The sequence below is a fragment of the Ptychodera flava genome, chromosome 16 (assembly GCF_041260155.1).
Source record: "Ptychodera flava strain L36383 chromosome 16, AS_Pfla_20210202, whole genome shotgun sequence".
Classification (NCBI taxonomy): Eukaryota; Metazoa; Hemichordata; class Enteropneusta; family Ptychoderidae; genus Ptychodera; species Ptychodera flava.
This window is the reverse complement of record NC_091943.1, coordinates 12,331,877-12,357,130: the sequence shown is the minus strand read 5'-3', so window position 1 is coordinate 12,357,130 and position 25,254 is coordinate 12,331,877. Positions and strand designations below refer to the sequence as shown.

The 25,254-nt window shown below is 38.8% G+C and overlaps 1 protein-coding gene across 1 annotated transcript; it reads left to right on the top strand.

Moving 5' to 3' along the window:
- Positions 1-392: 392 nt before the first annotated feature.
- On the top strand, positions 393-23,400 carry LOC139114019 (putative leucine-rich repeat-containing protein DDB_G0281931). Its single transcript, XM_070675493.1, has 4 exons — positions 393-566; positions 5,071-5,149; positions 7,441-7,525; positions 18,763-23,400. Exons 1-4 carry the CDS (start codon positions 500-502, stop codon positions 21,847-21,849), a joined length of 3,318 nt encoding a protein of 1,105 aa, XP_070531594.1. The 5' UTR covers positions 393-499; the 3' UTR covers positions 21,850-23,400.
- The last annotated feature ends 1,854 nt before the right edge of the window (positions 23,401-25,254 follow it).

Sequence of the window (25,254 nt, the reverse complement as noted above, 5' to 3'; positions counted from 1 at the left end):
CTCAACCGCAAAGGAACTTGAACAGCTAATCAAAAACAAAGATTCAAATGCAATCGAGGCTGTCATTCAGTCCACTAAGGATATTTTCATTCAGTGCAAAGAAATTGACATCATTATAATCTCCGTTGAGAAAATTATAACACCACCTAGAAATATAATGGTACGTCCCAACCATATAAATGGGAGTGAAGAGTTAAGAATCCTTTCACTTCTGTCTGAAGATTGCAGGATATATCTATCACTACTTTTCACTCGAAGTAATTTTATATACGCTCTGCTTTTAGCATCGAGCACATATATTATATGCATATCAAGGTGTGTTTGTTTTGGCTTCTAAAACCACACCTTTTAGTGATTGACAACTCAAGGCTGTCTGTGTGTAATTTCTTATTTGCAAGAAACGGGGAAGTGGTGTGGAGATATAACAAAAACCGTTCGCTGTAAATCTGCCAGTCGTCCATCAAAGTAGTTCACTTCATGTAGCCTGATATCTGTCGTTATGATGGTCTACTACACTTTTATAGTAACGTTGACCTTTGCTACGGTGTTTCATTTTCAATGTGAAGGTAAGTTGTTTAAAAGTCATTCAATGCTAGAGCAATATCATTCATCGATCGGTGTGAAGCATTGATTGAATCGGCAGCTTTCAGAGATACGTGCAGTGTAGTATTTCTAACATCAGTCGCAATTCTACCGAGATCGTCATGGTCGTCATGCCATCCCCGTTTTGCTACGCGTAGCTGACGACAAGGAAATGAAGCACGCAATCAGTGAGACGCTCGATTTTAATCTCAGAGACGGTGATTTGCTTTTTGCAGCAAGAACGACAACCCACTGGCTAAACACGAATGAGGCAAAGTTTTTCACCAGTTTAGCGAAGCATAACAAATTGTCATACATCATAGACTTCCTTAGGAGCTTCCTGTACATTAACATAGACAAGTGAACTATCATCTCTTTCCGTTACCGTGTATTAGTTTTGGCGGGAAATATATATTATTTTTTTCAATCGGGTGAGACCTCTGAAAAAAACAGCAAAATCACTGGTGATTTGTCAAAATTCTGCAAAATGGTTTAGGTCGGGTTACCGAAACTCACATATTTACTTTTTGTTCAGCGTATTTACGAGCCAGTATCATCACAGCACTGTTCGTAGTCTGCCACTGCAGCCACCATTTAATTGTCATACGGACACCAGAAATCACGGCTCATCGCCTTGGTTACTCATAATAGGCAACGAAGAGATCCTGTACATCTGAAAATTGAACCCTCCTGATAAACCTGTTCATGCATTCACGCTAATTTCGTTTTTGATAATGCAGCAGCCTGTTTGTCTAGTTCCGGCATGTTTTAAAGTCGGCCTATTCAAAAAGAGAAGTATACGAGTCATATTCCTTATTTCCTTGTTGAAGTGTTTTAGAAAATGGTTCTCCTTCGACAAGTCTATCGATGATCCATTGTTAGGCAAAACAACTTCCGCACTTCTACACAAGAGTTACTACATCCCAGTAAACCATACCAGGGTGGGTTTTGAAAACTGAACTATTTATTAGCGAGGTGCAATGGCATGCGTGCTTAGGCCTACATTAGCAAGCGAAGTAGTCTGACAAAATTACCAAAGGGGCAGAACCCAGCGCAGCTAGGATTTGGGTAATTTAACATTCCTTGTTCTCTTTTGTGAGCAAATTTCCACCGGATTCACCGAATTCTGTACCGAATTGCCGCTGAGACTCGCCTTCTTGAACAAAAACTTGGTAAACATGAATCGTCCCGTTATAAATCTGCATTTTTAAATATTGTCCCACCATCTAAAAATCCAGAATCGTGTATGATGCCAGGTACGAGGGCCACGAAGATTGCCATGAACATGGGACTGTTGGTATCCGCTGCTCGACGTTGGGAATCAAAGGGGAAGCAAAGAGAACTAAAAGTATCTTGTTCCAGGAAACTAGAGCTGCAAAGTACAAACTCCCTAATATTGAATGGGATTGCTATGGTTACTGCGATGACAGCTAAAATGTCTTTAAGCTATAGACCACACCAAGCGACGGTATACCAAGAGATTTCGACCAGGTCACGACATATATGCACAAACGATAGCGAGTGCATGCATAGGGTGAACTGGTGAAAACCGCGACGTTGCCAGAATGGTTTATTGCTAATATATCATAATAATATATATTGAAATTCTGGCTTGAAACGTTAAAAAACGGGCATTTTCTCTGGATGAGAGCTCGCGGAGATGAGAGCACGGTTACAGCCGTGCTATTATCATGGATATAGCACGGTTGTTTTGACGTCTTGACCAATCAGATCATTTTATTTGCGCCTATAATATACTGGCATGATATAACTGATAATATAAGCTTATTTATGCTTTCAAAGATAGGTACTACAGTACAAAAAACGTACCATATATTTCATACTTCTAATTTTCCGATATCGATACTGTTTGACAGTAGGAAACAAAGTAAAAGATAATTTTTCATTCATATTACTCTGTTTATATATACCGAGATAAATTTAAATTATTAATTTATTTCTGGAATTTAAATTTCAGCATTACAGACATCCCACATGCACAGCGCAATGTGAGCTTGTAGTCTTTATATAACGCTTAGCTTCCGGCAGTGGCTAGTGAAAGCCTGCCAAGAACCTGTCGTTTCTGTTCAGCAGGAACAGTTTATGGCAAGACATAAAATCAGTGATGCTTGTACTCAGACTACGGAGAAAAGATCTCACAGAATAAAAAAATGGATGGAGAGTCACCATGTTTCCCATGTAGGGTGAAAAGGTTTTTCGAAAGTAATAAAGCCGCATACACACTTGCTATAATTTTGAAAGCTCCTCCAAGAGACTGGCAGAAATTACAGGGAAAAGTCATTTAAGGTAGAACGCACCTCGGGGACGGACATTCGGACTCTCAAACTTTTACCTCTTCTGATATACCACTTGTGGGGGTTCATTTTAAAGCTCTTTGTGAAAGAAAACTTTTCACCGGATTAGTTTTCCGAATTTCGAAATTTTTTATTTTTCTCTATAGAGTTAACACAGGGATGGCGGCCATTTTGAATTTCGAATATCGGTAATTCTTGGGTAATTTGTTTCTCTAGTACCAAAATTTGCACGGTGACCCCCTATTTTTATTCTTGATTTTGAAAGAGAATGATTTAAAGATTCCTTGAGGAAAGTTTGAGCAAAAGTTTAAGTCTTTCACTTTCGAGGTGCATATTACCTTAATGTTGTTTCAAATTGGAATCGGGATGTGTTTGAAGGGTCATGAAATTTCACGTATGCCTTTAGGGGAGGGTCATCATTTTTTGTGCAACTATTAGAGAGCAATATGTGCATGGCCGATATAGTGCTTCCTTTAACAATATGAAATCATAATACATGGGAGTCCATTTGGCAAACTATTAACAATTTCCCCCTAAAAACAAGCCGTATATGTACATTTACATATGGGAAGTAAAAGGTGCATGTGTGTACAAGAAATTTGATTTTTGGATTAAATCGATGTTGATTTACTATATAAATTTACTTGATCAGAATTGAGTGGTTACAAGCGCATATGTGTATAAGAAATTTGATTTTGGAATTTCACCGAAAATGTTGATTCACTATACATTGCAGTCTATGAGAAAACTATAAATACTTTTTGACGATACTAAACTAGCTTAATTTATGATTTTATAAGTGTTTGGTAATTGATACAAATGTAAATAGGGTGTTTGAAATTGCAAATGTGAACAACAAATGTTTTAGAATTTCATCCAAAAATATTAATTCACTCCTCATGGTAATCTAAAGGCAAGCTATTAAAAAATTCCCTTACAAACTTGCTATATCTGTGCATTTATATGTAAATACTGTTAAATGTTGATTTTTAGGCTGTAATAAGTTTCTGGACAATCAATAATAGTACTTCTCTGTATAAGTTCAAGCCAAATTATAAAGTAAACATTAGAGCTATTCTCCCTTTGTGATCACAAAAGAAAGGTTTGGAAACAGGATGACTACCCTCACCTGCAAGCAAAACTGGACACAATCAACACATTTGTATCAAAGGGACGTTAGGTGCACCTTTTGGCCAATCAAGTATGTTTTGTTGTGTGTATCGACTGCAGTTTCTTGTTCTACTCCCCACAGCATACCAATATAACAAATATTCATTTTGGCAAAATACTCTGCATATGTGTAAACTTCGGACCATAATCATTGTTACTGATGACAAATAAATTCTAATCTAGGCATGAATTCAATTTTTAAACGATGGCAATGCTGACTGTACACGTATGGCTGTGCTGATAAGTTAAGAACTGGACTTTTCATCACACTTCAGGGAAGGCAATAAGAAACTGCAATGGATATACAAAACAAAACCACCTAAAATTAGCTAAGCGTCACAGCTATAAATTAACAACTCAACGCATTTCAAATCAATCAGAGACAGTTTTATTTCGAGTCCCCCTATAAGTCCCAAAGCAAATCCCTTCAAATATGCCCTCAACATACCTTGATATTTTCAGAACCCCCCCCCCCCCCGCCCGTCAATTCCCTCGAGGTATTTGAGAATAAAGCCTATCACTTTTGAAAATCAAGTGACTATACGCTGTGTGGAAAAGTCATGAAACACACCGCCTCCCCATTTGCAGTTTACAATTTCAAATGACATCCCTGGCTTTACCTGCCAACCCACAGCCATAGTAACTGGGACGCTTCCTCAAACATGTCGAAAATGAAGCATTTACCGTGCAAACACAGTGTGTTGTATGTAATGTTCAACGATATTGTTGACGAGTGAATTCGCGTCCGGACGGTGAGTCAATCTATCAACAGTATGGGACGTTTCGTCCATGCCTCAAATATTGCAAAATGGTTTGGGGAGTAGAGGAAGAAGAAGACACATTTTACGAATAGAATAAAAACACTGAAAAATACGCCACAGGATCAGCCAATAAAGTTTTAAATTCGCCATAAAACCCTCAGGCCCATAATTCATACTGTAATCTTACCGACTTTGTGAAAGAATTTGAATTATTTAGTGTATATTTCTTGTATTTTTTTTAGCTTCACATGACCCTAACGAAACAACCCTTTATGGAGAGCATGGCCAACCTTCTTCGTCGAATCGCCGTGACGACATCAGGTATGTTATTCCTGTTTCCTGTATGTGGGGCAATGACCTTTGACTCTCATCACCCAAAACTCGCGGAAGTTCGTACCCGACCGATGGCAGTTTCTCATTTGGCTCTCAGTCACACAGACAGACATGCAGACACTCGACATACGTTCACAACATGCAAAATATAATCTATACCCACGTAGAGACCTTTTTGAAAAAGGGCGTCAGCATAACTTCAAGGAACCAGAGCTGAGAAGGACTAAACTATCCAATGGAAGCATTAGCGAGGAGAAATGGGCATAAGGCCAAAGAAAAAAAATGTGCTGTTCCAATAACCCGACGTACCCTATTTTTTGCCTGCCGACCCTAAACTTTTTAGAGTTACGTAAACACGGAAATAAAAAAAAACCCGTAAAATCTCTTGTTCGTTGCCTGACATTTGATTTTTCCTTGAACAAGGACGTCTTTTATGTTTTTATTCCTTTTATATGTATGATACGTTTTCCTGGAAATGTTGTGGCCTGTGTTTCATCGCCCTGAAAAATGCGTATTTAAAAATCAAAATACCTTGGAAAAAAATTCCTAACCCTATTTTGAAAACTATGTTTTCGGAACAGCACAATTTCTTTTCTTTTTTTTCTTCTTTTTTTTGGCATAAGCATTTTCCCACTTACTAGGTTGACACTTATAGTTTAATGCATGTTTCTATGTTGATAAATCATGTACTCTGTTACATTAAAACAAAACCATTGTGTGTTGCTCATCGTGTTAAAGGGAGGCAGTCGTTGGAACTGGGTGTGTGCCACTTTCTTGTTCTTAAACAATGTATTTCATGCATGATATTGAGATGCATTACTTCAACATTGCTGCGACATTTAAATTTTACGATACTGTAACAAACATGCTTCAACTTACATCAATCGCCAACGTACACTAGATACAGTATTTACATCGGTCGTAGGGGGTCCCTGGAAACCTTTGAGCACAGTTCCGACGAGCGCCTCCATTTAAATGTAATAGAAGCCATCATGTTTTTGCAGTCCAAGGTCAAAAGGTCAAAACTGAGTCTTGAATACAACAGATCTAAGGTATTATAAGATACTTAAATTATTAACGGCATATTTACTACGTGTAACGTTTCTCAAATCTTCAACCTGTCTGTATAAAGCTCCTGTAATATCGTGAATTTTCCAGCTGTACAATCAATACAAGACTTCATAGTTTGATATATCGCACCGTGAGTACATTGCCTGTGTTTCATGAAACGCTACGAAATTACATGCCTTTCTCGGTGACAATGGCATGGCAAGCAACTTTGATAGTGTTCCCCGATTTGGGCAGCAAATTAAACGTAAAGACTGGTGAATGACAGCGCACACAGTATCCCGGCCTTGCAATGCTCAATTGTCAGACCGAGGCTTTGCTCTCTACAGTCTCCAGGCCAAAAGCCATCGCTAGAGGCTGGTCGGTTGAGGTTTCTAAATTGATTTGCAGATTACAGATCCTTGCTTCTTGATAAAGCACATACGCCAAAATTTCATCAAATGGTGCGTCATCGATCGCTCCAATTTTAAGCGACAAAAATCTAATCGCTTTCTATTTGTTTTGTTCTCAGTGTTATAAGATCTGTCGGTGAATTTAGATTAAAAACTTTGTTGTACTATCGTTTGGCACGTTCACACGTTGACCGTTTGGCTGTTAAACATTTCCCTCATACTGAATAAAGCGTAATATAATGTGGGTTTTACAATATGGGTTGTACACCAATAGGTTGGTGACATAAAATATGCTAGAAATGTAAGTACTTAGGATAAGTAGTAGAGAGAAGATCTGTGGTTCAAACAAAAGTCAAAATTTCAAAGTTTACAGGTACTTTCCGGCGGACATCGCTGTGCGGAAAAAAAACTGCCCGCGTTATATTTATGATACGAAACGTACTTTCACTGACCGTGTTTCATACAAATTCACGTAGTTCACTGAAACTTCTCAACTGAGAGGGGTCACGAAGCGTTTCTCTATTCACGGCAAGGCAAGGGTGGCTCCCTTCCGTCTGTGTCACCATGCGAATGCACTATTCCGTTTGCAAGTGCCAAAGTCGCTTGCCGTTGAGAAGTACACGGCGGACGGTCCTGTGAAGTATAGGAAAGTTGCATTTATCAAAGTGTGAGCTTTCGTTTATATTACATTGCATTACATTATGTTGTAATATTGGAGGATTTCTCATCAATCTGTATGCTGGTGACATTTGCCTGATTAGTCTTTCTGTCAAGTGGTTCGGAAGTTGGTCAATTGATTTTGTTACTCTTTTTGTACAGATATGACGCACTTTGTTACATTCACCGTACGAGTTGGAATCTAAACAATGACCGACGAAACCAGGAGAGGCAAACACTTATTGAGGTAATTACAGACACCCAATATGTATGTATGTATGTATGTATGTATGTATGTATCTATGTATGTATGTATGTATGTATGTATGTATGTATGTATGTATGTATGTATGTATGTATGTATGTATGTATGTATGTATGTATGTATGCATGCATGCATGCATGCATGCATGCATGCATGCATGTATGTATGTATGTATGTATGTATGTATGTATGTATGTATGTATGCATGGAAAGATGGATGGATGGATGGATGGATGGATGGATGTGTTCGACACTGTTGAGCCAAATTTTATTCCAGCTCTTCTCAAAAAAATTCAGTTTGGCAATTATTTCATATATACTATTAGAACCATGTACAATTCTTGTCAGAGTTGTGTTAGCAATATATAATGGCTGGTCTTCTTCTTACTTTGATCTTCAACATGGACGTCAAGGTTGTCCATGTCAGCTTTATTATATCTACTTGTAGTGGAAATCATGGCAACACATATCTTACAAAGCCGTTACATTGCCGGCATTGATGTCTGTTGTCAACCCCACTTCTACTGAAATCAAACTCTCACACTTTTGCTGATGATACTACTCTTTTTTGTGTCAGAATATGTCTCAATCCACAACGCTATTGATGCAGTTACAGCTTTTGGATCTGTATCAGCTCAATGTTAGCAAGTCAGAAGGTTTATGGCTTGGTTCTTGGAAAATATAAACCGGCTGGTCTAGACTGGGATCCGCATCCTATAAAATCCCTCGGGGTCTACTTTCGGATATGATCGTGGCAAGTGTTTGCTACTTAATTTAGAAAAGAAAATTGAAAGGCTCCAAATTGTGCTTCATTTATGGTCATGGCGTAGGTTAAGTTTATATGGTAAAATTACAATTTTAAAATCATTGGCCTTCCCAAAACTTGATTATGTCATGTGAAACCTAATGACTCCCAGTTGACCGGCTGAATACTGTCAATAAAATTATTTTCAGTTTCTCGTGGAAAAGCAAACCAGATAAGATCAAGTTATTGGTCATTATGAGAATGATGGGCTCAAGATACCTGGTATTTTTGACACTCGCGATGCACTTAGTGCATCATGTATTCGTAAATTATGTGATATTTTGTATGCTGAGTGGAAGGCTTTGCCAATTTATTGGTTTAGCTACTACGATCCAGATCTCTTGATTCCTCACTTTTTTCGTGTTTTCCCTTTTTTGGAGATAATTCCGCTATTCTATAGAAGCCTGATCTAAGCCTGGCATAAAGCTGGAGAGAATGGAATGTTACTTTCTGGAAGCCCACTCATCTAGACATTCGTTATCAAATTATTTAGGGCACCTTTAACATTTCTGACCATGGAAAAACTGTTTTTTCCCCGAATAGGATTCATTCAGATATTATATTCAGGATATTATTGGCGATAATGGGGAGTTCTTGTCCCCAGCTCTGCTGTTACAAACCTATGAAAAAAATGCTACACTGATATTCTTAGTCTGCTGCACCTCAAGCCACAGCCCAGCAACATCGCCAGCACAGACAATGCAAACTAAGTGGATTATGTAATAATGGAAACTTGGATGACGTTCCTAAAAAAAATTTCGATAGATCTTATTCAGGTTCTCGCGGCTTTGTATTTTTCACCAAATTTCACACTTCTTAAATTGAATTTTTCCAGTTCTGCGTTAAGGTTAGGGTCGGCGGGTAAAACCTAGGGTAGATTGGGTACCCTGAACCACATGATTTTGTTTTACCTTGGCCCAATGGACATGGAAATAGAAAAACAAGTGAATGACACAATATATATATATTATAGCCCAAACATGGGACTATGTGCCGGAGGGTAGGTCACCATTTGCCCTCCTTACATCGAGCAAATGGTCTCCTGCCCCGAGGGTACATAGTCCCTTGTTTGGGCTATAATGGTTTTCTTACATGCCTTTCTTGCATAGTTTTCACTCAAAATATTTAGTTTATTGGCAAATGATAATCAAATGCTTTATTTCCATCTTGGACAAAATCTATTAAAAATGGAACGATTTTTTTTATCGAATGGCGCATTGATATATTTAAACTATTGTTATGCGGTTTATCAATTTTTTAAGCAAATTTTCCAGAAACCGGATTTTCTGTGCAAAACATGAAATTTCAACATCCAAAAGCTGCCTAGTTGAAAATAGTTCCGGTTCACTTTCAGTCCAATGATGACTATGCGGCCCGCGACGTCATTGACGAGTTACCATTGAATCCTATGGAGCGTGCGACGTTTGATATGCGAGGCATGTAATAAAGGAAGCTGACGACGATAAGTTAACTGTTACGAATTGTACAGTGCTTACATTTAATTAGTCATGATTGTGGTTTCTATCATGCGTTATGCAATGAGATTTGTTATGTATTTTAACTTATTTTTCGAGCCAACGTGAAAAAGAAGGGCGCGGCTAGTCAAGGTCGACGCGCTTCATGATAAGAAAAAAAAGCTTTGCCTTTTTAAACAAAATGTCACGATGCTGAAGTTATTTTCGTATTCGTTTTCGTATTCGTTTTCGTATTCGTATTCGTATTCGTATTGGAGTCACTGACAGAAATTGTTATTTTTAGTCCAGGTTTCAGGTATGAAACGTGCAATATACGATATTTACTGAGGTTTAAATATTGTGATAATTTGATTCGTAATTTCATCTGCCAAATTTGGTTAAATTTACATAAATTTGCATTTGTAGATTTTAAAGAATTTTGTTCACTTCATTTTATTTGAAAAAAAATACTTAAAATCGGTTGGGATCTGGTAAGGCAGCATCTTCGCCTGCCAATGTCTCTTGACCGGGCAGCTGGATGCACCCCGAAATCAGGTGGTCATTGCCAAGTAATGAATGGGACTCGTGAGAGCGGGTGCAAAGGAGCGCTAGCTGCCCTGGACTGTACCATTGTTTTGCGGGGAGGGCAGATTTTTGTGAGGCGCTGCAAAACGGGTGACTGTGAAAGCTATGATGAACGGGGGACTTGTCTAGGACAACCATCTGAATAAAAAAATGTGAAAATTGTTATATCCGGTCAGGGGGTATACAAAACGAAGACCGAAGATCGAAGACCGAACACCGAAGATCGAAGACCGAAGACCGAAGACCCCTGAATTTGGATTAAAGGCACGATGCACTCTAACCGGCAAGGACGGATCGAACGTTATAGTATTTAGTACGCAGTAATTACGCTTTTTCAGACATGATACACGCCAAATTACCATCACATCGGAGTCAAACTGAAACACTCGCCTGCGCGACTTGATAACGATGGCGGCTAACATTCAAACACAATACACGAAGTTCAACCGAAATTAAGCTAATACGGCGAAATATGGTCCTTAAATACCGGAGATATCACAGTTCTTTGATTTGTACTTTTGACTTTGACAGATACGGCAAGCCGCTAGTATTGGTTTCGGATTGTAATTCTCAAATAGGCGCAACTATTTTAAGTTTTAATGTTTCATATAGCCATTTTTGATATAATTGTGGATGAATAACTCTCACCTTGACCAATTGAAACAATCCCGACGAAATATGGACGATTATTACGAGAGATATGCCAGGGTCTTCGTTTTGTACATTTGGACTTGAAAAACGCCCAAAATTAGTAGGTTTTTCTTAAATTACTCCAAAAATATACGTCAAAATTTGGTTTTTGGCACGGAATTGACTTCCTCCCACTATTCGTCACAAAATAAACCAATACCGACAATGAATGATCCTTAAATACCGAAGATATCAAGGGTCTTCGTTTTGTACTTTTGACCTTACAGATACGGTAAGCCGATGGCATTCGTTTCTGATTCCGATTCTCAAATAAACGTAACTATTTTAGGTTTTAATATTTCACATGGCCATTTTTGATATAGTTGTAGATGAACAAATCTCTCCTTGACCAATTGAAATAATCCCGACGAAAAATGGACGATTTTTACGAGAGATATGCCAGGGTCTTCGTTTTGTACATTTGGACTTGAAAACCGCCCAAAATTAGTAGGTTTTTCTTAAATTACTCCAAAAATATACGTCCAAATTTTGTTTTTGGCACGGAATTGACTTCCTCTCACTATTCGTCACAAAATAAACCAATACCGACAATGAAGTGCCCTTAAATACCGGAGATATCAAGGGTCTTCGTTTTGTACTTTTGACTTTGACAGACTCGGATACGGTACTAGCCGCTGGCATTGGTTTCGGACTCCGATTTTCAAATAAATGCAACTATTTTAGGCTTTAATGTTTCATATGGCCATTTTTGATATAGTTGTGGATGAATAACTCTCTCCTTGACCAATTGAAATAATCCGAACGAAAAATGGACGATTTTATGAGAGATATGCCAGGGTCTTCGTTTTGTACATTTGGACTTGAAAACCGCCCAAAATTAGTAGGTTTTTTTGACATTACTCCAAAAATATAGGTCCAAAGTTTGTTTTTGGCACGGGATTGACTTCCTCCCACTATTCGTCACAAAATAAACCAATACCGACGAAATATGGTCAACAAATACCGGAGATATAAAGGGTCTTCGTTTTGTACTTTTGACTTTGACAGATACGGTAAGCCGCAAGTATTGGTTTCGGATTGTAATTCTCAAATAGGCGCAACAGATTTTAGGTTTTAATGTTTCATATGGCCATTTTTGATATAGTTGTGGATGAATAACTCTCTCCTTGACCAATTGAAATAATCCCGACGAAATATGGACGATTTTTACGAGAGATATGCCAGTTTTTTTTTAAACTTCTTCTTAGTTTTGTCTTTTTCATTATTTTCGGTCAGTTCTATTATTTTTTACCCAATACCACATAGATATCAGTTTTTTACCTGTAAAATATTAGTTAGCCGCCTCTGATGACTACATTTTGTCGTCTGCCACACAGTTACGCGTGGTTCAATACATAGCGGCCGCCACGTGGTATGCACGCATACCACACGGCGTCCGCTATGTATCAACCGCACATATCTCTGCTAGTCACCCATGCAAATTCTGGTGGAATCAGCAATCTTTGTTTTCCGTTTTTTCTCCGAGTCAGTAAGACTCGGTTTTCCCCGACGCGTCATGACCGATCACCGACGCAAGTGGTACTGTGGCGTACAGCAGCGTTAGCGTAGACTCGTACTCCATAGTTTAGTTGACAATGGCCCCAGTGCCGAACGTTCGATGTTCGGAAGCTGGATTTAGGTGGGCCACCGGAATTCAAACTTTTACTTTTTTGGGGACATATTTTTATCGATATCTCGCGATCCGCGCGCAGTCGCCACGTCAAATATCGACCGTTGGCATTAAAAAATACGTTTTAAAAATGTTACCAAGTGGGAGTGCCTCTTTAAGTAGCACATAGTGGATAAATCGAATGGTCGTACTGGAATTTGTTTCATGCATCAAAATTGACTAATGTTTACTTTAACATGGTATTGTGGATATATTGAAATGGCGTGAGTGGTTACACAAATTCGTTTTTTGTATTGTTATTGCCAAGTACGTGACCTAAACAACTATGTGTTTCTTGTAACATGTCTCCGAAAATTTGGTTAGGTAGGACGACGATTGTTTTTGTTGATAACACGATTGGAACTAATTTGAGATAATGGGATTTTCATATTTTTCAAATTTCTCAAAAATTGTACGTGCCCTATAGCGGAATGATGCAATATTACAAATTACTCATAAAAAAAATGCATTTGTCACTTAAAAAGACAAGCAAGCTAACGGAAGATATAGCTACGCTGTGTTTATGTAGAGAATAACTATTTTTGACACATGTTGATGAAGAAGGTGGAAATCTTTGATAGCTCAATTCAGGAGCCGGAAAAAAGTGGCTAAATAGCTGCAAAAATACACAATTTCATCATAATTTGAATATATCTCATCAGATCATCCCTAAGAACATGTCAACCAAAGCTATCTGACGAGTAGTTTTTTGAGAATAAAATTTTCTGACCAAAAATGGTAAAGATTGCCCCAAAAATAAACATTGCAGATTTCACCATAATTTCAATATATCATATATTACAATAGCCCCTTGGAAACTGTATACCAAGTATCAAAGGAGAATCACAGTTACTTATACGGCGATGTCAGGATGGCTATTAAAATGCACATCACCAAGTTAGGGTCTGTCGTACTACCCATGCTATTACTTATTAAGCAACATGTTCACATGTACCTTGTGTAAAAATGTTTCAACAGTATCATAAACCGATGACCCTCGCTGTAATTGTTCTAAGCAATTGTTTTCCTTCGTAAGATAATACCGATCACAATACAGTAGTTATCTTGAAGTTCGAATTGCTACAAATTTGATGTTTTACCATTACAAAGGACTATGTAAGGTCAGCGTAAAGTTGACAGTTCATTTTGTTTTAATAAAAAAAACTTTCAAATAGCATTAAGCTTGTTTATATATATAATATATATATATATATATAATATATATATATATATATATATATATATAAATATATATATAATCTAAATCTATCTATCTATCTACCTCATCTACTTCTATCTCTCTATCTGTCTGCATGTCTGTATGTATGTATGTATACATTTATGTATGTATGTATGTATGTATGTATGTATGTATGTATGTATGTATGTATGTATGTATGTATGTATGTATGTATGTATGTATGTTAATTAATATAAATAAATAATTTATTTAACTCTTCGATATTCATTTATGCATTTATTATTATAAATGTAGTAAAAATGCCTCACAACAAATAAACAAATATAATTCAGTGAATTTTAGATTCGTAATCTGTAATCAACGCTAGATCATGCTTTCGTACCTGTCAACGTCAAAAGTACAAAACGAAGACCCTTGATATCTCCGGTATTTAAGGACCCTTCATTGTCGGTATTGGTTTATTTTGTGAAGAATAGTAGAAGGAAGTCAATCCCGTGCCAAAGACAAAATTTGGAAGTATATTTTTGGAGTAATTTAAGAAAAACCTACTAATTTTGGGCGGTTTTCAAGTCCAGTGTACAAAACGAAGACCCTGGCATATCTTTCGTAATAATCGTCCATTTTTCGTCGGGATTATTTCATTTGGTCAAGGTGAGAGTTATTCATCCACAACTATATCAAAAATCGAAATATTGAACATTAAATCCTAAAAAAATTGAGTTTTATTGAGAATCGGAATCCGAAACGAATACTAGCGCTTTGCCGTATATGTCAAAGTCAAAGTACAAACGAAGACCCTTGATATCTCCGGTATTTATGGGCCATATTTCGTCGGTATTGGTTTAATTTGTGAAGAATAGTAGGAGGAAGTCAATTCCGTGCCAAAAACAAAATTTGGACGTATATTTTTGGAGTAATTTCAAAAAAAACTACTAATTTTGGGCGGTTTTCAAGTCCAAATGTACAAAACGAAGACCCTGGCATATCTCTCGTAATAATCGTCCATTTTTCGTCGGGATTGTTTCAATTGGTCAAGGTGAGAGTTATTCATCCACAACTATATAAAAATGGCCATATGAAACATTTAAACTTAAAATAGTTGCGCCTATTTGAGAATTACAATCCGAAACCAATACTAGCGGCCTACCGTATCTGTCAAAGTCAAAAGTACAAAACGAAGACCCTTGATATCTCCGGTATTTATTGACCATATTTCGTCGGTATTGGTTTATTTTGTGAAGAATAGTAGGAGGAAGTCAATTCCGTGCCAAAAACAAAATTTGGACGTATATTTTTGGAGTAATTTAAGAAAAACCTACTAATTTTGGGCGGTTTTCAAGTCCAAATGTACAAAACGAAGACCCTGGCATATCTCTCGTAAAAATCGTCCATTTTTCGTCGGGATTTTTTCATTTGGTCAAGGAGAGAGTTATTCATCCACAACTATATAAAAAATGGCCATTTGAAACATTAAAACCTAAAATAGTTGCATTTATTTGAGAATCAGAAGCCGACACTAATGCCAGCGGATAGTACCGTATCCGAGTCTGTCAAAGTCAAAAGTACAAAACGAAGACCCTTGATATCTCTGGTATTTAAGGACCATTCATTGTCGGTATTGGTTTAATTTGTGAAGAATAGTGGGAGGAAGTCAATTCCGTGCCAAAAACAAAATTTGGACGTATATTTTTGGAGTAATTTCAAAAAAACCTACTAATTTTGGGCGGTTTTCAAGTCCAAATGTACAAAACGAAGACCCTGGCATATCTCTCGTAATAATCGTCCATATTTCGTCGGGATTGTTTCAATTGGTCAAGGTGAGAGTTATTCATCCACAATTATATCAAAAATGGCTATATGAAACATTAAAACTTAAAATAGTTGCGCCTATTTGAGAATTACAATCCGAAACCAATACTAGCGGCTTGCCGTATCTGTCAAAGTCAAAAGTACAAATCAAAGAACTGTGATATCTCCGGTATTTAAGGACCATATTTCGCCGTATTAGCTTAATTTCGGTGAACTTCGTGTATTGTGTTTGAAATGTTAGCCGCCATCGTTATCAAGTCGCGCAGGCGAGTGTTTCAGTTTGACTCCGATGTGATGGTAATTTGGCGTGTATCATGTCTGAAACAGCGTAATTACTGCGTACTAAATACTATAACGTTCGATCCGTCCTTGCCGGTTAGAGTGCATCGTGCCTTTAATCCAAATTCAGGGGTCTTCGGTCTTCGGTCTTCGATCTTCGGTGTTCGGTCTTCGATCTTCGGTCTTCGTTTTGTATACCCCCTATCCGGTCATCCTTTTGGACTCACTTTAGAATGATCATATCCATTTACAATTTGTATTTCAAGTATTTTACTTGATTTTGATATGGCTCTACGTAGACCTGAAATAAATTATAATAACAATACAATACAATACAATACTTTACAAAACTCAGGGAGTGCGGTAAGGCAAAAATTACAAAATTGCAAGTTACGACTAAGTTGTACGTGCTGCTACAGGGAGAAAGTAACATAAATCAATGACAATAGGTAGTTTATCTTTCAGAGTAAAGATGTGAGCAATATTATACATAAAACCGGACCGACCGATAATTCAAGTATTACATTCATGAGGCTCAAAGTAGCGACCATTTTCAGTCGCATAGGTGACCAAATTTTATGAGATTGCGACTGAGTTTTTTTCAAGACATTTCTCCATACCGTATACGTGATCAAATACAACATATATTCGCTCAGTGTTCACGGAGCATTGTCCTGAAAGGCCACGACCCCAAAATACGCATTGAATAAGCATAGCCGTTGAGCGGAGTTACTCAAAGGTTTGAGCGCGTTCTCTCCTCTGCACAGCGCTGCCAATGTGTCTGCTGATGTTATCTTGAATGATCTGTCAAAATATCCCATGAATTTAATGATAAATTTTACTACAATCCAATCAAGTATCAGAAGCAGTTTTAGTGCTGTCACATCATTTCAATGAACCAATCATAATCCCAGCATAAAATGTCATCAAAATATAGCTGACAAGGGAAAACAAGAAACCAGTAACTGCAACATGTTTCATGCGTTCACGTGCGTAATGAATATTTGCGTTAATAATAGTGGCATGTGACCGGCTAGACCATTTCCGGAAATCGTCCTTTGGAAAGCAGATCAAAGCATCGATTTCATCAAGCTTGGACTGGATTATCCTGTTTCATAAAGGTTTTTGTTTTCAGCTAGATCTAAATAGCAAGCAACTTTGTTGAAATATCATGGCAAATCTGCCGGGTAGCGACTGCAATTTTGTAGAACCATGGAGGTAGTAGAGAACAGACCATGGATGGGACTGTGGCGATGACCTCAATGACCCGAGCGAGTTCGATACACGCCACAAGTACCGCTGCGATATCACAGTTAGGATTAAATGCGCATATACCTTTGAGTTTTGTTCTCTTGCCTACAAAATATCTATCGAAAGTTGATAGTTGCTGCATTTCTATTCAGAGTTTTTGTTGAAAAAAGGAGCTCTCTACGGCTAGCGGCTTAATTGGTCCCCCAAAATAGTACTGCTGAAAGTTTTCGGAGTGACCTGCAGTACGGAGTTGTAGAGCGGGGCAAACTGCGTAACACTAAAACTGGATCGCACAGTAACAATGACGGAAACCGATCGAGCCAGTTGCGACAGCTACTAGACTAGCTGAAGTCTATTTATCATAGAATACAGGTATTTCTCGATATTTCGCGATACAAATTAATTTCCATGCATTCTAGGTGTATCTTATCATAACGCAAGTTGATTAACATGTTCTGGCAATGACAGTTGACGCAAACGCAAGGAAAGAAAAAGAGACGGGGGCCGTACTGAAATAAAGACTCTGACAACAGCTCACACATTAATTTAATCTTTATTAGGGAAACAAATGTACCGATCGGGACATAGGCCGATGATACCATTTTATTCATCTCGTTTTCTTTTATGACGCTTTCCCACATCATATGAGATGATATTTTCTTTGCGACAGCAGTCTAAATATAGCATGTCATCGACTTAGGGGCATGCGATAACGTTGAGCCCTGCATTCATTGTCGTTATGACGATCACTTTCTCAGAGATATCAGTTTAAACAAGAAAATTACCTTTTAAGTTTACAACTCGTCAAATTGGGCGGGTCAGCTAAATTTCCATTATCGATACTAATGATGTCAACAGAATGTTTAAGTTGGTTGTTGTGATAAAGTTAATACGAAAACGAATACGAATACGAATACGAAAATGATGTTTGTTTAAAAAATCTTTCCTCCAAAGACTACTACTGGCCCACAGGCGCTAATAGCTTGGTAGTCTGCTAAATAGATCGATTTTCGGCTCGATCTATCGATCCCGTGGTCAGTATGCCCGCCACTATAACCTAGTGAGTATTTTGGTTACATGGCGCGCATATCGACTACGGGATCGATAGATCGAACCGAACATCGATCTATTCAACAGACTACCCAGCTAAGGAGTGCCTGTGTACTGGCCGTTTGTTTTTAAAATCTCTCCTCTAATTATAGCAACGATATCTTTCAATCTAGGGCCTAAAAAGATTGGATCTTTTTCAACTTACATTCTCAAATATTGAAGTATTGATATATTGTCATATAAAAAGCACTTTAAGTTCTGTAAAGACAGAACTTTTGTATAATACGTACGAAATTTGGACTAAAAATAAAAAATTTTGTCAGTGACTCCAATACGAATACGAATACGAATACGAAAACGAATACGAAAACGAATACGAAAATAACTTCAGCATCGTTAAACAAAATGTCGTGACTTTTTTTCCAGATGTTTAAGGCGACTAATGGCAAGAACTGGATCAACAACGGCTTCTGGTTGGAGGATGGGATAGACCAATGCGAATGGTATGGCATATGTTGCAACCGACTTGGGTTTGTGGAAAATATTACACTACCAGTGAATAATATGACTGGTATTCTACCAGACCTGTCGAGACTGAGAGACTTGCGTTGCCTCAAAGTCAACACAAACCATCTAACGGGACAGATCAGTGACTTCTTGAAACCAAATATGGCTAAGCTTGAAAGAATGACTCTTTCTTTTAACCGTTTCTCGGGTTCTCTAGAGGGCGCGCTGATCAGAAACATGCCTCTGCGTTTTGTTCAACTGAGTGTGAACCCAGACATCACGGGTGATCTACCGATTGAGCTCTGTAATAAGACTAACCTGACGGTTCTCAGTGTTGGCGAGACGGCCATAACAGGTGCCATCCCTGAATGCCTTGGCGAAAATAAACCATATTTACGATTTCTTGATTTTGAATACACAAAGATGAAAAGTCGTTATCCCAAATCACTACTCGAGTTGAAGGCAATTCGTTCGCTACACATGTCAGAGATGGGCCTGTATGGAGAACTTCCGGCAAATTTTGGTGAAAATTACCCAATCCTAGCAGCGATAATAATGGCGAATAACAATGTGACAGGCATACTTCCAGAATCAATCGGAAATTTGCAAAACCTCTCTCGCTTAGACATGTCCTTCAACAAAATCAGCGGGAAATTACCAGAAAATCTTACTGTTTTGCCAAAGTTAACCAGTGTCGTTATGAAGGGCAATCTTCTGTCTAGCCTTCCTTCTAAAAAGTTTGAGCACACTGATTTGGTAAATGTAGACTTGTCGGACAATCCGCTGAATGACGAGTTTGATTCGATCTTGGAAAAGTTCCGAACGTGCACCTCTCTGATTTGGCTGAATCTTTCCAGCACGGGGCTCCATGGGCCGCTCAATTCCAAAATGTACGAGTACCCCTATATGAGCTCAATTGATCTGAGCCACAATAAGCTCACCGGCAACATACCACATTGGTGGACAGATATGTCATACCTCTCATATTTAGATTTTTCTGACAACGACTTGTCTGGTGAGGTGCCAAAGACATACGTTCACTTCAACAATCTCAAGTTCTTTAACATCCGAAACAATCCGGGAATGCGAAGCCGCACCGGTCGCTTGGACGGCGGTCTGTTTGTTGTCAATGAGGAAAATGTAGTTAATGAGCCGAACAAAGATTTCTCCTGTCCGAGAGTTCGTCTCGTGAAACGAAATTCGGCGGAGTGTTTTATAGAAATGGATCCGTCTTATTACGATTATCACCTGTGCACATGCAATGAGCACTTTTTCGGCCAGAAGGGGCGCTGTCAACGCTGTCTTGAAGGCGGGACGTGTCCCGGTAAGGCGGCATGGAGCACGATGACGTGGTCCTTGAATTATTGGCCGTCACCTTCGCCGGACAGTGTTCGTCGTTTCGAAAAGTGCTCGGTCTCGAGGGCTGAGGACCCTGTTTGCAATGTCAACGCAACTTGCCGTTGTCACCTTGAAGTCGACCGGAGGCGCATGAGAACTGTATGCGACGAGGCATGTGTTTGCAAAGAACATCACGGAGGTCGGCTGTGTTCGCAGTGTGAAAGTGACAGCTATTACCATGACAGCAAGAACAGTTGCCGACCTTGTTATGAAGGCACAGGCAAGACTTACAAGGTGCTGGTTGCCATGTCGATCGTGACTGTAATCTGTATCACCGTGGCATGGCTCGTGCGTTGGCGGGTGAGAAAACAGGCCTTCGTTGAAATCGCTACGACGAGTGCACTTCAAGTTTTCTTGTTACTGATTCATATTACCCTCAGCGCCTTTGGCCTTACACCTTTTTGGGCATTCCAACTATCTTTCATCGTGGTTGTCGCTAACCTGTCAGGTCTCGCTGGAAATTCACAGGCCATCCTAAATGGTTTGGTGTTCTACGTTCAACTTCTCGAAGCTACTCTACGTACATACCCAGTGGCACCAAAAGAGATTTATCACGTAATATATTTTGTCGTGGATGCGTTCAATTTTCAGTTTTCCAGTCTAAGTTGCGTGTACCCGAAATTATACAGGCCTCCTGGCCATCTGATAGTAATGCTCACATTGCCAATAGTAGCTGTCGTGTTAGCTCTTCTTGTAATTGGTGTGGGCGCCTTGATAGTCTTCTTGGTACATTTTAGAAAACAGCGTCGCGGACTCGTGCACGAGCGCTCCCAGCTCCTTCTCCAGTCGGAGAGCTCCGTGGAAACAACTCAGTCAGGTCGCCCTATTGACTGGAGTCCGGTTATACAGTTTGCGTACAAGTGTGGCGGCGTCGCGATATTCGTCCTCGGCGTTCTCTACTTCCCAATTATAAAGTTGTCGCTTACTTCGCTCACAATATGCGACAGGGACGTGACAACAGGTGTTCATTACATGCACAATTACCCGACAATTCCCTGCGGGAGCGCCTTGTGGGCAACACTGGTCAGTTGGTCGTCTGCATCGCTAGGTATTTACGGCGTTCTGATGCCGACTTTATTTGGAATTTTACTGTGGGTGTACATTCCGAGGAGACGAAAAATAGCGGCGCATTCCGACTTGACTCCTGAAATGGTGCGGTCGTTGAAAAATATCGATACTTTTCTGGGACGCTTCTTCAAACCTTACAGGGCTGGCTTCGAATATGTTGATATGTGCTTCCTGTTTCGCAAACTCTGCCTGGCTGTGTTGTTCTCTTGCGTGCCCCGAAGCTCGGCCCTACAACCGGTATCGATCACAGTTGTGTTCGCCTTATGCGTGCAACTGCAGAATTCCTTTCGTCCCTTCCAAGGCACTCTGGAGAACATCCTTGAGGGGGCGTCCCTGTGGACACTTCTCTTCACCGTCTCCTGTTCGGGTTACCTGTACCTCGCCAATGTGGACATCCAGAATAGTCAGGCTACCTTTGTCATCTTGTATGCCTTGGTCGTTCTAAACGTCCTAACATTCACTTTGTATGTAGTGGCACTTCTTTACAGGATGTCAAACTGCTTACCGCGCCCAGTCAAGATAAATCAGACTCACTCCTGATAGATTCTCAGTAACCGTGTTCCGATATTAGGCACAAGACTCGATATTTTTGTGCTATGTTAGTCTTCTCTGAAAGTACAATAGATCTCACATAGCGTGCTGTTATATATATGTATATCACTTTTGATTACTTTCAAGTATCTATGCGTTGTACTTCTTAAGTGACGTTTCTTATTCACAACCACCATGTACCAATGTCAACAACGACACCTGCATTTCGTCTGCAAGGCTGTAATTTTGTATTGCAGCATACTTTCGGAAATTTAAATACTTGTTTCTTGAACAGAAGTGATGAACATGATAGACAAGAGGTCTGTCAGCTTATAGGCTTAACTGATTCAGGCGAAATAGCAAATTGCTCGTTGCACACACCAAGCTGAAATGTTGGATGTTTCTGAAAAAGAAATAAAGATGTTTTAAAGCAAAGACGCTGAGTTCCGAGGTAAATAAAGGGAAGAATTATTCTTCCAAAGGTCAAATACCCGGGAGGGGTACTCCTGATATTTCATACGGGGGTGTGCCGCACAAGTCGAAAACATCTACCGGTATATTCCAAAAATATGTCCCATTGTTAGGGATTTGCTTGAGAAATTTGGGAAATTTTCACCTTTGCGGCTGAGTGTGAAGATATTCCTAGAGCATGTGACATTTGCTTTTTTGTTGACCCATACTTAGGATTGTTTTCGTGAAAAAGTTACCCATTCGGCGGCACTTACCCGTAGTCATTTGTTTCGAAGTACCCCCCCCGGGGGTAAAATAAGACGAGTCAACACATATTCGTTTCCAGTAATCTTACGCTATTAAGTGTTCTGCTCCGGTTTTCAAACAAAGGTCAATGTAGAACCAAAGGGTCTGTATGTCTGTGTTTGCCTGTTGGCAAGATATCTCAAGGTCGGCTTAATTTGATGGGTGTGAAATCTGAAACAGTAGTTCCTATTTAGAACTGGCAAGATCGAAGTCGTTTAGAGGTTTTTGTTTATGTTTTCCCCGGCTGTAGCTGGCATTTATATTTGATTATTGATACACAAATCACATGACTTTCTCCAATATAGCTGACGTCGCTGCGGATTACCGAGAGAACGACGATACAAAATATTTGGTGATCCTGTTCGAAGGGTCATTCATTACTCAAACTGACACAATAGTTTAAATCACACCAATCAAAGATTGATCTTATCAGAGTCATGCCGTAAAGATGATTTGTAAAATATTACAATTTTACGATTAAACAATTTGCGCTAAAGCGATCGATGGCACAAGAATAATTCAGGGTCACACGGGCACAAACAGAGTTAAAGTAAACAAGAGAGCTGTTGTGCAGAGACCCAAGTACTACGGTTTTACGGTTAATCCAATACGTGGGCGACAAAATGTTTGCTTTAGGGAGCCGTCATTACGACCTTGAGGGTTGGGGGTCGGAGGAATCAGAGCGGGGGTCACTCAAAAAATTGAAAGCCACAAGGGGGTTACTCAAAATGTGCAAAGGGAGAAGGGCTACTCAGTTTTTTTGGCAAATGTACTGAAGCATTTAGCGCAGTTATGAAATGATACAAAAATAATAGAAAAGAAATAAAAAACTGGTACAATTTGATGTATATACCAAGTATGTTGACTATCATTACTAAATGAGTAATTTCTCCGTATTTCCTGATAAAAATATGTATATTTGCCTGATCAAGAATGAGAAACATCTACTCTCTATTCTACAGGGTACTGATTATTGGGGAATGTGTAAAGAAAGTTAATTCTACAAAGTATACAAAACATTGGACTGCTTCGATAACAAACCCATCTTTTTTGCAAGAAAATAATTTGTCGCAGTCCCAAAATACCTGAGCGATAGATTCCAAATGAAAATTTATTTTCTACATTAATTTTCTGTTTTCTTTGTCTTGTTTATTTTCACTGTCCTCTTTGACACAAGATTTTGCAATCTCTTGAAAACATAATATTGCAGAAACAAAGTTTTGACACCTTAATAAATAGAAAGCATAAAATTCATTCAATGCATACTTTGATAAAATATGTTTTACTCTTAAAGATGTTAAATATAAAGCAAATAAATGCTTTAACAGAACAATCAATATTAACTACATGAAACCAGACAAAAAACCCAAAGTACAGTAATGTGTAAATCCCACTATGCATCTTGATTTGCCGTTGATAGACTCAAAAGATGAAAATGCAGTGTATTTAATAACCATTTTGGCATTTAACCACGCGCATCCAAATTAAACTATACTATAATTATGGTTGGATACCGATTATTGGCTGAGCTTTTATATCTGTATTTGTTGTGACTTTGAATTTTATTTTGTTGGTTTCACTTTTTTCAACTGTCATGGGGTAACTGATGATAATCTAAAATGGTAAACTAGAATCTGACAGGTCTTTATTATTGCTACGTCCGTAAATAACACGAATACATGTATCCATATTTAACTTTTCGAAGTATTTTTGGGCGGTGGTCAACCAAAATTTCTGTATTAGAATGTGGGTTTACTGAAATTCATCATCGTTGGCTAAGGAGAAGGGAACACTCGAAATTTTGGAGTTTCTTAAGTAATTCCTCCGTCCGAACTCCGTAAATAATGACGGATACCATATAAGCCCTTATGACCCAGCGCTAACAACACCTTTCAAAAGCAGAAGAAAACCTCTTTTAAACTCTATTATACGAAATTTCTGAATGAGACAATAAATTCCACTTTTCGAATGAGTAGCTATTTACTCAGCCGCGAAAAAACGAGAACCGAAAAACCTAAAGCAAAAGTTCCCCAGCAGAAGAAGTAGTGTTTGTGTCAATACAGCAGCGGTGACCAAAATGGACAAAATAAACATACGCCTAGCCAGACATTCACCAACTTGTTCTTTCATTTTCACAAACCGAAAGAAACGCGTAGAATTTTCAGCGTCTTTTTGAAAACAGTCTTTTCCAAAAATTATCATGGAAGGTTAGCACATTCCAAAAAATTCTGATTATTATTAGTTCTGACAATCCAGAAATTCAAACCATCAGCACAATCGTGTTTTGTTGATATCTGTCGGAGATCCAGACGTTCATTGACTGCAAACGCTGTGAACTTCAGTGGGGCGGACTTCCAGGGCTGACCTTTCTCAACAAAAGCGCTCTGGGATAGAGTTATGCAAGAAGTTACATAATTATTAGACTTGGTTCAAGTCGTGAATTTTAAAAAAATAAAATCATTTATAATAGTTTCTTTTGTGTCTCTCCTATTTCGTACAAACCTATCCGGAATTTGGCAGCTCACGCCAGGTTTTCCCAGCGATTGAATGCGTCACGTTTGAGTCTGCGCAGTAGTGAGTTAGTTTCTGCCGGATTCACCGACTTGGACTTCTTGCAAAGTACAGGCGGTGAGACGGACTGTGTACACAGTGACGTAG

Excerpts from the sequence above, each read along its gene's own strand:
- LOC139114019 (XM_070675493.1), top strand. The coding sequence starts at position 500 with ATGATGGTCTACTACACTTTTATAGTAACGTTGACCTTTGCTACGGTG. Across the intron at positions 5,150-7,440 it reads AATCGCCGTGACGACATCAG|ATATGACGCACTTTGTTACA; the intron begins GTATGTTATTCC and ends CTTTTTGTACAG. Across the intron at positions 7,526-18,762 it reads AGAGGCAAACACTTATTGAG|ATGTTTAAGGCGACTAATGG; the intron begins GTAATTACAGAC and ends CTTTTTTTCCAG.